Source organism: Lethenteron reissneri, chromosome 41, assembly GCF_015708825.2.
Source record: "Lethenteron reissneri isolate LAM-NWPU_2019-01 chromosome 41, ASM1570882v1, whole genome shotgun sequence".
Lineage (NCBI taxonomy): Eukaryota > Metazoa > Chordata > Hyperoartia > Petromyzontiformes > Petromyzontidae > Lethenteron > Lethenteron reissneri.
The window spans coordinates 3,356,138-3,372,979 of NC_083819.1; the positions used below are offsets into that span (position 1 = coordinate 3,356,138).

Consider the following 16,842-nt stretch of genomic DNA (forward strand, 5'->3'; position numbering starts at 1 on the left):
TTATTTGGACCATCTTATTTGACAGACAACTATTACAGGTTATTGATAGACAGCCAGGCTTGTTTTACCATGTTTAGTTGTTTCTTTTTTCACACTATTGTTATGTAGGCCAGGCTTAGTCACAGACCGTATCTCTCCATAACAAAGGCTCAGCCTCTTAAGCCTCACCTTACCATATTAATAAAAAGTGTGCCGTACTTGGCCCTTCCCCCCTCTCCAACCATTATATATACGGAATGGTAGGTAGCTCTTGTAATCTCTCATTTAGTTGATACAGCTGTCGTGGCTGTGACGGTTCCACCTGAAGACGGAAGCTTGTGTTGCCTCCGAAACATCGTGATTTTTATTTTATTTTACTTTTATTAATTTTAATGTTTTATCTACGTGACTTTACCGAAAAAACCTAGGAATATGAATAGGATCTCTCCTACCTCGTCAATGAGCATCAACCGTGATGCGGGCTCCGGTCATCCTCGCAGCAGCTTTTGGCTGGCCATCGACCAAAGGCCGCCACCGCATAGCACGCTTTCAGATGCGCTTCTTGCGGCCGTCTGGAACGCTCTTCCCTCCAATGTTAGGAAGCCACTGGAGCTATGCATAGATTGCAAAGTAACTTCTTTAGAACTGCTCTTTGTATTTAGTATGTTGTCCTTTCACCCAACACTTCCGATTAGCACGGTTGGCTACGTACGGTGCGAAATAGGTTCAACATAGCAACATACACAATGTGGGGCGTGATTGTTATTCGACCACGTGTCACCGTGTACAGGTCAGTGTTGCCCACTGTGGCCCAATATAACACAGCAATGGATTTTGCTGCAATTCCCTCCGCTGCCCATAAATATAGCTCCGCAGTAACCTATAGCATCTGTTATGCATGGCGTTTGCCCATACAATCTTCATCAAGCCTCAAACATGTTTAGCTTCCGAGCTCTGATGAGATCGGGCACGTTCGAGGTGATTTGGTTGTAATTCAAAATTCAACCACTCTATGAATGTTGAAATTGAAAAACACAACTATTGTAAAATGACATTTTACAGCGTGGCAGTTCCACCGTTGCACACCGATTACGTGGCGAATACATAAATATGATTGCTTTTGTATTAATATTCACTGCACACATTGCTATTGAACTGGGCTAAAGCAAAGACAGGAGGGCTGAAATGGGGAGGTTTTTTACGTTCATGTAAAGATGCACCTCGTGCTATGTGGCTGTGAAGGAGCCTATGAGTATAGCTTCACCTATCTGCCATTCTTTCCCCGCACACCTGGGAGTTTTGCAAGTTTCGTGCGCTCTTCTAAACACTCCCCCGATGGCCGCAGTGCACAGCTCAGTAATTGGACGTCAGAAAGCATTAATGTTGTCGTATATTTGGTGCCCGAAGTCGCCGCTGTGATGCATTTCAAGGACATTTTTTTTCATCGTCATCGGAGTTTTTTTTTCTTCTGTGTATTTTACTCATCCTCCTGAGTTGCTGCAAAATGCACCGGAGCCGTATCTTGGCAACTGAGTGTTTTGGTCAGAAAACAGAAGCCAGTATTCTTTTTTTTTTACCATTTGCACAAACTATCCCATCTGTCCTGGTGATATCAACTCGTGTTGGCAATTCACAGTGAACATTGAGCCAGTGTCTAAATCGCAGCCGTGCATTGGTCATGCCACAATATGCAATGCAATTAATAAACTATTTAGAAATGATAACGAATACAGAACTTATTGTATCTCGATTACCGCCAAAAAAAATCCTATTACCCGCAATTTTCCATTGCTTTTTTCCCAAAGCTGTTTTGCAGAAGAACCTTTAAGCGGCAAATTAATTATATTATCCGCAGGTTATTTGCGATTTTTAACGTCAATAAATGGAGTAAAATTGCGGATAAACCCCCACGAATAACATGGTCGGCGATATTGTCATCCACATTCCTCGGTATAGCAATCAAGATATTAATTAATGTTTTTGTTTTTATTGAATAATGAAAATGCATATCTTGCTTACGGGGCATTCCTTCAGTTCACAATTCGTGCGGAGCAGTAACAGTTTCGCGACCCATTGTTTTATATTTACCGTATATCAACAAACTATCATGTAATTTTAATACCAGAAATGGAATTGGAAGCTTTTAAAAATATGTATATAATAATTGCACACACGCTCAGTCATTTGATAACCCAGACATAAATGAATTAAAAAAGCATCAAGTGCTATGGAAACGGACCATCCCATTAAGACGATTATTAACGCATGAAAGTGCTGAAGAAAATGAATACATTAGCTCATAGGCGCCCACGTGTAACATAAAGAGAGAACAATTAAAATGTACAATGCATTCACTTTAAGGCGTTACCGACACAGTGTGTGTCCCATATTATTGGTTCTTTCGGTAAAGTCACGTAGAAGGGAAATAATAAAAATAAAACATAATAAGATAAAATTCTCACGACGTTTCGGCCACAACGCAAGCAGCCGTCTTCAGGTGAAGAACAGGGCTGTCGGAAAGACAGCGTCCTGGGTAGTAAGTGTTATTTCGTATTAGGACGCTCTCTTCTTCACCTGAGGACGGCTGCTTGCGTTGTGGCCGAAACGTCGTGAGAATTTTATCTTATTATGTTTTATTTTTATTATTTTATTATTTCCCTTCTACGTGACTTTACCGAAAGAACCAAGAATATGAATCCATGCAGTCACGAAAGCTTTCAATCGAAGTGTGTGTCCCGTTTCTTGCCGAAACATCATTTCATTTTACGTTCGCATGCATCGTTTTGCGCAAAGTGCATTCCAAATACGCGGAGCATCACGGCGCCCCGAGCATGCTGCAGGCAGCAGTAAACAACGACGCGTTTAAGTGGGATTCAACACAACAACAAAAATTGATAGGACGTCTTATGAACGCCCCGCATATACTTACTGTGTATTTTTTTTTAACGTGTACATTACAAAGGCCTTATCCGTCGATCCACTGATGAATAATTCACTGTGTAACACAATTTTTGTTCCTGGGTAGTAAGTGTTATTTCGTAATTGCTTAGACCTAAAAAGTATTGAAAAAAGGCTATTATTCCCCACAAACTTTGCTTTTGTGACCAGGACAGAAATATTTTGAAAGTTTACCCATTTTCAATGAGAAAACGGGCGAATTTGTGTCTTTTTGTTCACATAAAGTCAGAAAAAAATACATATGAATCAAAATAAACATGTATTTATACTAAAGTAATAAAAAAATTACGACAAAAGATTTAGAAGCGAGTAGTTTTCGAGATTTACGATTATACTGTAAATCACTTTGACGAATCAGTCCTCAACTGTAGTCTCTCATCATGTTCTCGTAATACTGTCCTTGGTAGCAGCGTTCAAAGTCCAGTATATCCTCGTAAAAGTGCTCGCCTTGCTCCTCCGAGTATGCTCCCATGTTCTCCTTGATTTTATCAAGATGAGCATCAAGGATATGGACTTTGATGGACATCCGACAGCCCGTTGTGCCATAGTTCTTCACCAGTCTCAACCAGCTCCACATAGTTTTCGACCTTGTGATTGCCCAGGAAGCCACGAACCACTGCGACAAAGCTGTCCAAGCCACTTTCTCCTTACTAGTGAGCTTCTTGGGGAATTCATTGCACTCCAGGATCTTCTTTAACTGTGGTCCGACGAAGACACCGGGTTTGACCTTTGGCTCAGACAGCTTAGGGAAGAAGTCTTGAAGGTGCTTGAAGGCTGCCAACTCCTTATCTACAGCGCTGACAAATCGTTTCATAAGGCCCAATTTGATGTGCAATGGTGGCATCAGCACCTTCCGGGGGTCCACCAGTGGCTCCCACTTGACGTTGTTCCTCCCCACAGAGAACTCGGTCCGCTGTGGCCAGTCCCGCATGTGGTAGTGCGCCTTGGTGTGCCTGCTGTCCCAAAGGCAAAGATAGCAGAGAAACTTGGTAAAACCGCCTTGGAGACCCATCAGGAATGCCACAATTTTTAAGTATCTGATGACCTCCCAGCCGTACTCATACTTCAAGGCGTCCAGCAAGGTCTTGATGCTGTTGTAATCCTCTTTGAGGTGCACCGAGTGAGCCAGGGGAAGAGACGGGTACTTGTTACCATTATGGAGCAGCACGGCTTTGAGACTCCTGGATGAGCTGTCAATGAAGAGGCGCCACTCATTCTGGTTACAGGCGATTCCAATTGCCTCGAACAGACTGGTTACATTGTGGCAGAAGCAGAGCCCATCTTGACGGGTGAAGAAGCTGCAAAAAGGTTGGCGACGCTTCCTCTGATCTGCGACTTGCACACTTTTATCCAACAAGTTCCACTGCTTGAGCCTAGACGTCAAAAGCTCGGCATTGGACTTGGTGAGACCAAGATCTCTGATCAAGTCGTTGAGGTCTTTTTGGTTGGGGTAGTATGGGTTTCTCTCCTCAGCTCAACTTCTGAAATTGTCATTTGGATCTAAAACGTCTTCCTCGCTCTTTGACTTGCTGCTCTCTTCTAAAGACGGCTGCTCTCTCTCCGGAGGAGTGGGTACGGGGAACTCATGGCAGTGTGGCACCGGGGCGATGCGTGAAGGAAGGTCCGGGTACGTGATAGCAGGTGTATTCTTGCCAGTCCGACGTCTGGAAGGGTCCACCATGCAGAAGTAGCAGTTGCTTGAGTGGTCAGTGGGTTCCTGCCAAATCTTGGGACAGCGAATTTCATGGATTTCTTTTCCCCTCTGTTCCATCCGACAAAAATACATTTATTTCACCAATGACTAATGTGTAAGAGATTCTCGAAACATTTTTCAAATATGATAGATTTTTTCAATAACATTGAAAATTGTAAAACATTTTAAAATTTAGAACTTTTCCTATTTCAAAAATTTTAACACATTTTATAACATAAAATTCTGAGCAACAATTGTACATCTTACCTTCCAGAGTTTTTTTGCATTGCTCGCAGGTGAAATGAGGTGCCCAGGGTTTGTTTTGATCCCCGACAGGCATGCCAAAATATGCCTTGAAAGCCTCACACATCTTAGCAGATGCTTCCACAGAGTACTTTATCGCTCTTGTCTTGATAAATTGGCCGCAAAATGCGTCTGCCGGATACTTGCAGCCTCTTGATGCCATCGCAGAAAAAATCAGATATTGATCCACTTAGGCAGCTGTAACTAAACTGAACTGATGGGCTTAAGGCCCCTGTATTTATACTAATGTTTATATTACTGAAAAGTTCTAGAATGTTCTAGAATGTTCTAGAAAATACTCCAAGCTTACTCAGCACTGAATCTATCTGGAATGTTCTGGAAAATAGGTACATCACAAAATATCACTGTCCTGGTCACAATAGCAAAGTTCGTGGGGAATAATAGCCATTTTCTGTACTTTCGAGGCATAAGCAATGTGGAAATAACACTTACTACCCAGGAACAAAAACAATTGTTACACAGTGTAATGAACGACGAGCGTGCTCACACCACGCTGGTCATCATCGTCGTCATCGTCATTTCAGCACGCCGGTCAATGCCGCTTTGGGAACGCAGGAAAGCGTATAAGTGCAGCACTCCTGTGTGTCGTGTCCGACGCGCCCTGTGCTGTCCACTAGCGTAGCCCCACGGCCCTTACTAACAACCCTACGTGGTGTGGTCATGTACGCTCTACGTATGTTCCGTAGTAACTTTTTTCGCACCGTATGTAGCCAACCGTGCTAATCGGAGGCACGAATCGGAGGTGACCCGATTCAAGCACTTACTTATCCAGGCTCAGTCCCTTACTGCTTCGTCTCCCTCCAGAGATCCGATGCTGATGATGTCAGGCCCATCATTCTGGACAATTTGGCCACAGGTCAGAGGGCGGTTTACATTTGAACGCTCAGGGCACCAACACAATCTCCGTTCGAAACGTGCCGATCGTGAGCAATCAGCCCGCGCAAATGCGGAGCGAGCTCTGGAGAACTCAAATTACCACCGCTCACATTATTTATTCAAAATAATTAAAATGTCAACGGAAAAACATTTGTCGGAGCGGTGCTCGTTTTTTTTTCGCTTTAAGGCAGCTTTCCATAACATATCTGCATGAATTATTACCGCCAAATTCGCCTCCACTGACTGTGGGTTTTTGCAATAATAACTGCCGCTTGTGTTTACCTTGGAATGCTTTTTGCATGAACAAAACTCAAACAAAGCCGGCGGTCTGAAAAATAACATCCTGGTGTTGTTATTCCGCACGCGCTTTAATCTCCGACTGGAATTTCTGATCAACCTGTGGGATTTTAAAAGTATCTCTGTCGCGAAGAAGGCATTTAGACTCCCCCCAAACAAACAAACATTTCTATATACAGCTGACATTAAACACATTCTTCCCGTATAGCCTTTCACAAACTGTCAGGGCAAATCAGAATAAGAATCAGAATATGTATTTATACTGGAGGAATCCGATGAGCTATGAGGCTCTTTTTTCAAGGACTAAAATTTTGGTGACGCCTCGCCCGTCACTCCCACTGCTTTGAGCAGATACTCCTGCCTAGTTAATGAAGGGTGTGTGTAGATATTGTATGTAGGGCGTGTACTGTATGTATATGTTGTATGTAAGGTGTGTATGTAAATATTGTATGAAGGGTGTGTCTGTATATATTGTATGTAGGGCGTGTATGTATATATTGTATGTAGGGTGTGTATGTAAATATTCCTACAAAATACTTTTTTGGGGGGGGGGGGTCGACAATTTTTGAAAACCAGTTTTATCAACTTTTTTGTTCCGGCCCTTCTGAGAGGCTCTTAGAATTTAGTTCACAACGGGTCAGAAAGTTACATCAACAAACAATACGAAAACACGGGAGGAGTGTAAAGTCCAGTATAGGTAAGGTAGGCGTATCACAACAAATGTTAAATTTCGATTTAAAGCTTTCGTGACTGCAGGGATTGATCATCTTGGTTCTTTCGGTAAAATCACGTAGAAGGGAAATAATAAAATAATAAAAATAAAACATAATCAAATACAATTCTCACGTGAGAATTGTATTTTATTATGTTTTATTTTTATTATTATAAATACAACAATAAAATACAATTCTCACGTGAGAATTGTATTTTAATGTTTTTTTAAAGTATTTTACCAGGTAAAGCCCACTGAGCATATTAACATATTTTGCAGAAGCGACCTGGCCACAAACGATAACTCAAGGAAATAGCTTGCCACGTGGCATGTATAGCAGCCAAATAATATAAACGATCTGATAGCCAGGACCTTTTAAAGCGGACACAGCAGACGTGAAGGAGGTGTGCCTAGGCACTTGCCCGGTCTCCTCGGTGCTGATGATTTGTGCAATGCCCCCAGCACTTTTTATTAAGGGCTGAGTTGACCTACTGCATGGGAGGCCGCGAAACCGGTTCAGCCGTGGCCGGATATCTAAACCGAGCTGGCTCGGTTTGCATTGGATCACGCTAACCGCTGCGCCACCACTCATCGTTGGGCGTTCACGCGATTCTCCGGGCCGACAGACACCGCGTATGAAACTGCGATATTTGGAGGCATCGTAAGTAAATAAATCTTGAGTGTATCCGTGCTGCCAAAAAAAGATCACAGACACTTGTGGTAAACGTGGAAAAATCAAGCCCGCCAATTAAAAAAAAAAGCTTTTCAGGAAGTCAAATTAGAGAGAATAACTTGTGAGTTTCCTAGAATTACAGTGAGGAATACGTTTAGCTTAGAACATGCACACGTCCATGGCTGCCGTGCTGGGAATGCTAATACAAGTCGATTTAAATAAGCCGTCACGAGCATGCTTTCCTTGTTTATGCACACGAAATTCCCAGTGTGTGAACTGTGTCTCATTATAGCGGTGATTTGTAGGACTTAGCGAAATGTTATTAATATTCCGCCGTATATATGCATATGCGCGCGTGTTGTGTGTGTGCGTGCATAAGCACGCATAAATTGTCCACCAAATTCCAACGGCCATCACTATTTATTTGCGGGCGGTTGAGAAAATGGTAACGCATGAAGTTTCCCAAGAGCAAAACCTGGCAATTTTAATTATCTCACGTCTCGTGCACATCGTCATTGACGGCCGGTAAGTGTTCAAATCACATCTGTCTCGAAAGAGGGCTGACAATTCATCTGGCTGAGTTTATTGGCCACTGCCGTTAAACATTTCAAGTGCACTGGGACTCAACACGTGGGTGGTAAGATATATGAACCACATTCGCTATCCATTATCTGCGGGAGAATTTTTAAATGACGGGCATAGTGCTGGCTAATCATTGTGAGGTTGACTACGTTATCATTACGGGTTCTCGATTTTTTTTCACACTGATGAAATAAAAATTTTTTTTTTTAATCTGGCCTAGATATGACATTTTCGTCGGTCCGTAATAAATACTACTTTGGATTTGTTCGAAAAGTATGCGTCACGGGAAATGTCATTGAATACATTTTTAAATGATGGGAATAGTGCTGGCTAATCATTATGAGGTTGACTACGTTATCATTACGGGTTCTCGATTTTTTTTCACACTGATGACATAAAAATAAAAAATGTCAATTTTTTTTTTTAATCATCATCAGGTGTGAAATCCGTGCCTTTCCTACCGTAAGTGGCGACACCGTGGAATCAGGTGACGTCACTTTTATGAGCACGAATGTCCGTAAAATTATCAATTAACTCACGATAATTGTGTTTTAGCTTTAAGTGGCGTCGTCGTCCAAGCAAATTGCATTCTTCACAATTGCCGAAGACTCACAGGCAAGATGGAAGGCCGCCAGGTGGTGAGATGGCACCAACTACTCTTGCCCAAACTCTGCAGTCCCCTATACATTAAGACGTCTTCCACCAAATACAATTAATATTATACCCCAACATACATGATCTAAAATTGCATCTGAAATTTTCCTTAAAAATCCAAATAATTATTTTTTTCCAAAATTAATTTCGACTCCATACCCAGTAAGGTTGTAATGCTTAATTTATATACAGTATTACCTGATAAGCCATTTAATAATAATAATTGACATTTCTTCGACACGAAATGGTGAAACTGGCGAAGGAATGGCAGACCAAATGAGAGAAGCTCGTCCAAGACGACCGCAAACCCCGCGGAGATGGAGCGAAGAGATGAGGTCATGTGCAGGATCGAGATGGAAGATATTCGTCCGACAATTGATAGGCAACATCTGATGATGATGATGATGTTGAACGATGATGATGATTGATGATTAACATGTAGGCTTCCTTACACCAGTGTGTTGGAGGGATTTATTTTCCAACAAACCGGTGTGCTTTACTAGTAACGAATTAGCACGTTCTGTTTACGTGGCAAACATTACTAATTGGCTGTGTCGGGTGGTAGCGGGTTTAACGACACGTTTATTTATGGGAATAGGTTTTCCCCTTTTTCTGGCAACAAAACAGCTGTGTTAAGATGTTAAAACACCAAACTGAAACCTTTTACAAGGAATCATGTCTGCATTAACCGCAATAATTGTGGTCAAAATGCAAACAAAAAAACGTACTCTGATAATATATGAATTGTCTTCGAAACTGATTGGTCCACACCAGAGACAGCTTTTTTTGGAGCCTAGTCTCAAAACGGTGTCAGATCTAACCCCACCCCCCCATGAAAAAACAACCAACCTCTATTATGGATGAAAGATAATGATTGGTGATGATTGGTGATGAATGATGATGATTGGTGATGCTTGTGATGATTGACAACGACGATGACGATTTCGTACCACGTGCAGTGGCTCGCAGGGTTCAATGAAGCGAGCTGTCGAGCGGCTATTAAAGACGACACCATCTGCACAAGAGGCGGCTCCTATCAAGCCGATCAAGTGGAGAAATGGGGGGGGGGGGGGGCAAATGGTAACGGGGCTCGCTGCGAGACGGTCCGGCGGAAGTTGCGTGGAACAAGCCTCGTTGGTTCGATGCGATGAAAAGTCAACAACATCGTGTTCAACGGTAAACATCGCATTCAACAGGGAACATCGCAACAGTAAACATCGCATTCAACAGGGAACATCGCAACAGTAAACATCGCATTCGTATCGGGCGAACTTTTGTGTTGAGCGAGGAGGGGGGGAGGGGTGTTTTGGAATCCCTCTCGAGCTCAAACGCGGCGCACCCGAGCGTGAACAAGACCGCAATTCGCGTTTGGCTCTTTATATTATAATCAATCATCATATCTCGAAGCGGGCACGTTAATTAATCAATTAGAGCGCAGCTGCATCCGCGTCTTAAATAAGGGACAAAGTGTTTTATTTATCATTTTGATGTGATGTTGCCGCTTTTTCGTTGTTGTCGTTGTTTTTGTTATTGTTGTTGTTGCTGCAGCATTTGTAGCCATCACAGCAAATGCGCTGCGCGAATTAAAACAAGATGCGCATCGGTTGTCTCCCCTGCGCCCAGTGAGGCGACGTGGTAGCGAGGGAGGGGGGCACGTGGAGTCGCAATCACAGACCTGGGCTCTTAGCTCCAGTGATCGTGGCACATGGGATGACGGCGTGATACAGGGGCTGCCAGAACAATGGAGGCGCCCCCGGTGGCTAGGAGATGTTCACTACCTCGCCCGGTACACAGAAGGTCGTGGGTTCGATCCCGGCCCTGACGCCTGTTGTATTATTGGGGTGTGCGGTGTCTCTTCTCTTGTTTTTTCCCCACCACATTTAGACACACGCGTTTAGAGTATTTGGCCGTTCTTAATTTTACATTTGATAAGCCACTTCGTGGAGCTATCATTTGTGGCCAGGTCATTTCTGAAAGAAAGAAAAAAACTACATAACTCAGGAGGCCTTACCTGCCAAAATAAAATAAGTAGTTTTATAGTTGTATAGTTTAAGGACGTATCAAGCCAAGGAATGCAGCGTATTTAAGTGCACGTCTGCCGAAGACATAGAGCAGGTGCTTGGTGGACTATTATAATTATTGATACTTCGTTACGATTGTGAGAGGTGGCGGCAATTTGTTGATGCCTTCATCCAGCAATTTCGTTGACCATGGCTAATGAAGGTGGTGATGGTGGTGGTGATCATCCAAGGAAGAATGTCTGACAATGCCAGGAGAGAACTACTTGTGAATGCGTGAGTGGTGTGTTACTATGTTGAAATCTCCATTAAATTAAATAGAATCCCATTCCACGGGAATTGTGTCATGGATTGTTCATGCAATAGAATATGATTCAGGTGCAATTGGTGTCAAGTCATGAGAAAATAATTTTGACGTTTACAGAGCATTGCATTACCCGGTTTTAAAGAAAGGTCCCTAGAATAAGATCTCACAGAACTTAATCTGAAATTTCACGTGTAATGTTCGGTGTATGACAGTCAACCGATATTTTACATTTTCACGGCTGGAATGTTGCCAAATCTTGTGAAGAACCTAATATAGTGTAACCGGTTTGTTGTTGTTGTCAATTCCTTGGTGACCGTGATGAGCAGCTGATTGAATCACGAGAGGCTGACCAGATTTGTGTTGTCAGCGGGAGCCCCTTCTGTGCTAAGTGTGCACATTTTAAAAGTGCATCTCCTTTTAAAGGCACCTTGCATAAATTGTGTTCCTAATAGGATTTTAAAAACAATGTGAAACATTGTCTAGACATTTATCAATTCGCCCTGCATGCCCAACATCGCTCCCTCCCTCCCCTTCCTCCAGCACCGACAATCATCTTTTTGGAGCGGCGACGCATTTCGTGCTTGTCGCAGCGGTTCACGGTTCAAATACAAGCGGTCGCCCTGGTAAATACCGCGAGTGTGGTGGACGGTAAAGATCCCGTGAGGTCATTTTCAAGAGCAGGCCACTGTGCGCCGGTGTCTTGGTCCACATTCTCCAAATGTAACAAAACAAGTGTCACAAATGACTGCATTGGAATCCGCAGTGCAATCATCTTGTCCTATCTTCTTGGTTCTTTCGGTAAAGTCACGTAGAAGGGAAGTAATAAAATAATAAAAATAAAACATAATAAAATAATTCTCACGACGTTTCGGCCACAACGCAAGCAGCCGTCCTCAGGTGAAGAATGAAACACCACCACGCTTGGAGCGTATATTTAAGCTGGTTTGGAGGGGGGGAGGTGGGAAAAAGAGAGCCTTGACAAAATAATTTGTATATCAAGAGGAATTTAACATATCTTGCCCTACTCTGAAACGTTGCCAGTGAGGCCTTCCTCGGCGAGCAAGCGTCACGACGACGAATTGCCACAATTCAGGGTCACAATTCTATTCCTTCTAGATTTGAAGCTTTCGTGACTGCAAGGATTCATGTTCTTGGGTTTTTTCGGTAAAGTCACAATTCTATTCAAGACACAAATTCTACGTTTGTCTCATTCACACACCGTCTGACTTGTACATTTCACGATATGGTCTGTGTCATTTGTACAATTTAGTTTGCTCCGCTTAGCTCATAATTGGCATACAACTTGCACGTCATTTGACATCAGTGGAAAACAATGTATGCTTCTTACACGTGCATCTGAACCCGGGACCCACTGGAACCTCGACACAGCGGGACGGAGGGGAGGGGGTGGTCATAGCGCTTGGGCAGAACGGAGCGGGGGCGGGAGGAAATAATTCCTTGCAGCAGGACCGCACCACCCCCAGCGTACTGTGTGTATGTACGTTGAACTTCTTTCGCGCCGTACATAGCCAACCGTGCTAATTCGCACAAAGGCGACCCATGCCAGCTCACGCTCACGCCACGAGTCGGAGCAACAACCCCCCAAAATCTCGTGCCCGTGGTGTCCATCTCCTCGCGCGCGGAGGTTCGGCAAGCACCACTCCCCCCGCTTGCCCATCGGCGCGTCTCCCGGCAGACTTTAATTTGACGCCAGTTAACGCTAAAAGCTCCCTCGATTAGGCGTAGGCGGGCAAAGGGTGATGAACAGCACCCCGCCCCCTCCCCTCCCCTCCCCCCTGTCCTCGTGCTCGTCTCAGACGGCGCTTGGTTAAGTGCGCACGTGTGTAGGTCGAAGATCGCGCTTTGTGGGGTGGCCCCTTTGTCCTCGTAAATGCAGGCAAGGATTGTTGATTATTCGGCTTTTGGGCGGCGACGCCATTCATTTCGAGAGCGTTTACGTTCCTCTAATGGTCCGCAAGCGAGGGGGAACGCGTGTTGGGGGAATGCCACGTTTACACCGAGGGTCCATATTGACGTCTCGAGTCGGGTCCAGGAGATAGCTCTGTGTGTGTGTGTCGAGCAGCAGTGTAGTGGTTAGCGCGCTGCGCTATGATCCTGGCGACCCGGGTTCGATTCCCGCTCACGGCCAACACCAGTGACGATTATCTGAACCGGTCCTAGGCCTCCCTCTAGGTCGACTCAGCCTTAAATGAGTACCTGGTGCGGTGTGTAAATATCGCCACTGGGGAGACAAAGGCGCTCGGGCGTGGTGCTGGCCACCCACCCCCTCGTGTGCCGTGCCGGCCTTCATAGGTGCTCGCTAACAGCACTTGCCCCTACAGTCTGTTAAGGCTATACGGGGGATCTTTGTGTCGAGCGGTGTTAACTCAGGCGGATTTCTTAACACGATTCAACGTCGTGTTGGTCGAGTCGACGGTAACATGTGGATAATCTCTGGGACCATTTGTTTTTGTTGCCGGAATGAGGCGTTAATACAGGAGGTGTTAAGATGTTCGAACACCAAATAGACGCATGTTGCAAGGCGTAAAGTCTGCATTAATCACACGTATTTGTGGTGAAACGTGAAAATCAATGTGCTTTGGCAACGCATGCATCGTCCGGAAGCAGTTGGATGGCTTCGCTATTCTGGTAAATCGCCCGATGATGCTGGATGTAATTACCAGCGAAACGTCGGACTACTCGAATTGTAAATGTTGTGGATTTACTCTCCAACACACCGGTGGGCTGAAGTAGCAAACTAATTGGCGCGTTGTTTACGTGACAAATCCCTTACTCGTTGGCTGTGTCGGGTGGTGGAGGGTTACGACACATTTTTACTTACGCGATCTAACCCAAAAACTTTTATCATGAATAGCATTGGTCGCGAAAGCCTGCTACGTGTTAACCATGCACATTTTACCGCAACAATGTGTGGTCAACGCGGACGTGACGCCTTGTAAATAGGTGGCTATTCATCAAATCTATTCTATTTGATGTTTGTTAACACCCGGCGGAGTTTCAGCCAGGCCTCGGCGGATTTCACCGAGTCATCGTGCTCCTGGGTCCGACTCGACTAAAGCAGCCGCACGTCTTAAGAAGTAGTTCGTCGTGTCGGTGTGAGGGGCGTGCGATTTCCCCGTGAAGTTTTTTTTTATATATAAACACGTGTAAAGTCATTGACCGTGTTGGTCTTCGTTAATGCACTGCGGTATCGGATGACGTTACCAAGCGATCTCGGTCTGCGTCGTCATTCAGACGTGCTCATGTCGGTCTCGTCATAGACATGCCTTGGTCTGCGGTGGGTTATCGTCACGGTCCACTCCTCGCTTCGTTGAATGTTTTGCGTCATCCATGATGTGGTCAACCACCACCGCTGCGAGTCACAGCACTTGCATTCGCACCGTGCGTAGTAGCACTGCTCGACTTTGGAATTCTCTCCCGTCGTCTCGTTTCACCCAAACTTCTTCCAATAACCTCGCTGGATTCAAGAAAACGCACGAACTTTCATCGTCATACCGTGGTGCTGTCTGTTACTGGCCGCTTGACGTTTTTTTTGCGTACGAACCGTGGTTATAACAACAACAAAAAAACTCTCCGTTCGTCTCTTCATTGGTTGACAAAACGAACACCAGTCGTGGGTGCTCAGTTGGGGTAAAGTTTACAATCCAATTGCATGGTACCACCTTGCCAAAGCCTTATGTCCCATTCTCGAGGCTGTAATTGACTGCACGCAACGGGGCAGTGTTAAGTCACGCACAGCTCATTATGAACACAACACAGCGCGTCTCAACACAGCAATCACCATTAATCATCGCAGCATTACGGCCCAAATCAATGGAAATAATTAAACAACGTTGTCGGATTATATCCACCTTAATATGAGATCGTAAACAATGCATGTGCGCGAAAGATGTTCGTGAGAAGTGTTGGTCATAAACGAAACAAAAAGAGGGGATATATTGCAACGAGTAAGAACGATAATGTGTCCGTTACGTGCCAAGAAAAAGCCCCACTGAGTCTCAACATTCGTTTTCGAAGAGGGCCCCTTAATGGGGCCGTCTGGTCAATGCCATTCGCGAATGTGTGGCTTCGATGTGTGGAGGAAAATTGAGAACCTGGAGAGAGAGAGAGAAAACAACCTCCACAGACATGAGAAGATGACACTGACAGCTGCCATCTGGTCACCTACACCAGCCAGCAAGCTGTGGTGGTCGCCCATCCAAGTAAAAGAAGACTCGGCCCTTTACTTTGTCCACAAGGTAAGGTCTTTCTTGATTTCACGGCACGGGTCTACACCTTGGTTCTCGCTCTATCCCACAACGGCCCGAACTCCGCCTCCCGCCCCCTCTTGTCACCTCTTCCTGGCTCCTCACCTCGTCACACTTTGTCTCCACCAATCATCAGCCTCTCTCACCCTCACCTGGCATAACCGTGCCACCTGACGCTCACCCAAATCTCCAGCCCTGTTCCCTTTTCAATGTTCCGGCCAATCCCCTTGCCCCCCGTGCCCTATCCAATCAGAGCGTGGAGTGTTTGCTCCACAGCCTTCTTGATTACTCTGTCCCAGGGTTTGTGTGGGACAATCACTGCGCAGGTACTAACCAGCCTCAATTCCACTCAGTTTCAGGAATTGACAATATCTGGTAGCTTCGTGGTGATTTTGGCATATTCGCTAAGTGAGCGGGAGGTCACGGTCGGATCGGATGAATCATCTTTCTTCACACCTTTAGCATGCTTCGGCGCAAAGCCATAACCATGCACACGGAGAATCCGTTATATTTTAAATGTGAGCCAATTTGTAAACATAATGTCTGTTGATTTCACTGCTAAATTATCATACGCACATTCACCGTCGCAACGGGCCCTTGTCTATTTACGAAGAGCCGTTGCCATTCGCGCACTGCATTCCTCCACTGGATAAGCTGAGGAGCGAACGCCGATCATCAGCAGTAGCAGATCGTCATAACGCCACACGCCCTCAACACCGGAATCGTTGCGGCTTGCGTGAGCTTTTCACAAAATGAATCACAATGAGCCTCTTCAAGACAAAAACACACTGCGGTGTAATTGCCCGAGTAATTACAGGTTAGGATGATACAATCGTCGGTATGTTACGTATCCATAATGCACCAATTAGCTGCTTATTGCAAGCTGGACGCCAGTGCTATACATCAAATTAACACTTAGAATTAATTATGGCATTAGCACGTGGGAAGCGTAAACTTAAACAAAACAATGTAGACTTAAAGCTTTCGTGACTGCAGGAATTCGTATTCTTCAGGTCTTTCGGTAAAGTTACGTAGATAGTAGTAAGTTTTTACCCTTTAAACTGGTACAAAACTGACACCTTTATACAAGGCATCATGTTTGCAATAACCACAACACAAGCAGTCAAAATGCAAACAAAAAGAAACATCTTCGATAATGATAATGATATGCACTGTCCTTGAAGTTGATTGGTCCACACCCGATGGCGTACGCCTTTTGGCGTCATCTGGTCCAACACCGATGGAGACTAGGCTCTAAGGAAAGCTGTCTCGGGTGTGGACCAATCAACTTCAAGGACAGTGCATATCATTACCATTATCAGAGTTGTTTCTTTTTGTTTGCATTTTGACTGCTTGTGTTGTGGTTATTGCAAACATGATGCCTTGTATAAAGGTGTCAGTTTTGTACCAGTTTAAAGGGTAAAAACCTACTACTATATTTTGCCACTGGTAAAGGAGGTCTCATAGTGTATAAGTCACGTAGATAGGTTCAAAGAAAATA

At 44.6% G+C, this 16,842-nt stretch overlaps 1 protein-coding gene across 2 annotated transcripts; it reads right to left on the reverse strand.

Moving 5' to 3' along the window:
• Positions 1 to 1,962: 1,962 nt before the first annotated feature.
• On the reverse strand, positions 1,963 to 5,102 carry LOC133352633 (uncharacterized). 2 transcript variants are annotated; one of them, XM_061568395.1, is made up of 3 exons: positions 4,898 to 5,102; positions 3,983 to 4,699; positions 1,963 to 3,893 (listed from the first exon to the last, which is right to left on the reverse strand). In XM_061568395.1, exons 2-3 carry the CDS (start codon positions 3,997 to 3,999, stop codon positions 3,299 to 3,301), a joined length of 612 nt encoding a protein of 203 aa, XP_061424379.1. In that variant the 5' UTR covers positions 4,000 to 4,699; positions 4,898 to 5,102; the 3' UTR covers positions 1,963 to 3,298. The 2 variants fall into 2 exon arrangements, with proteins under 2 accessions (XP_061424379.1, XP_061424378.1); XM_061568394.1 differs by having other exon boundaries at positions 1,963 to 4,699.
• Between the last annotated feature and the right edge of the window lie 11,740 nt (positions 5,103 to 16,842).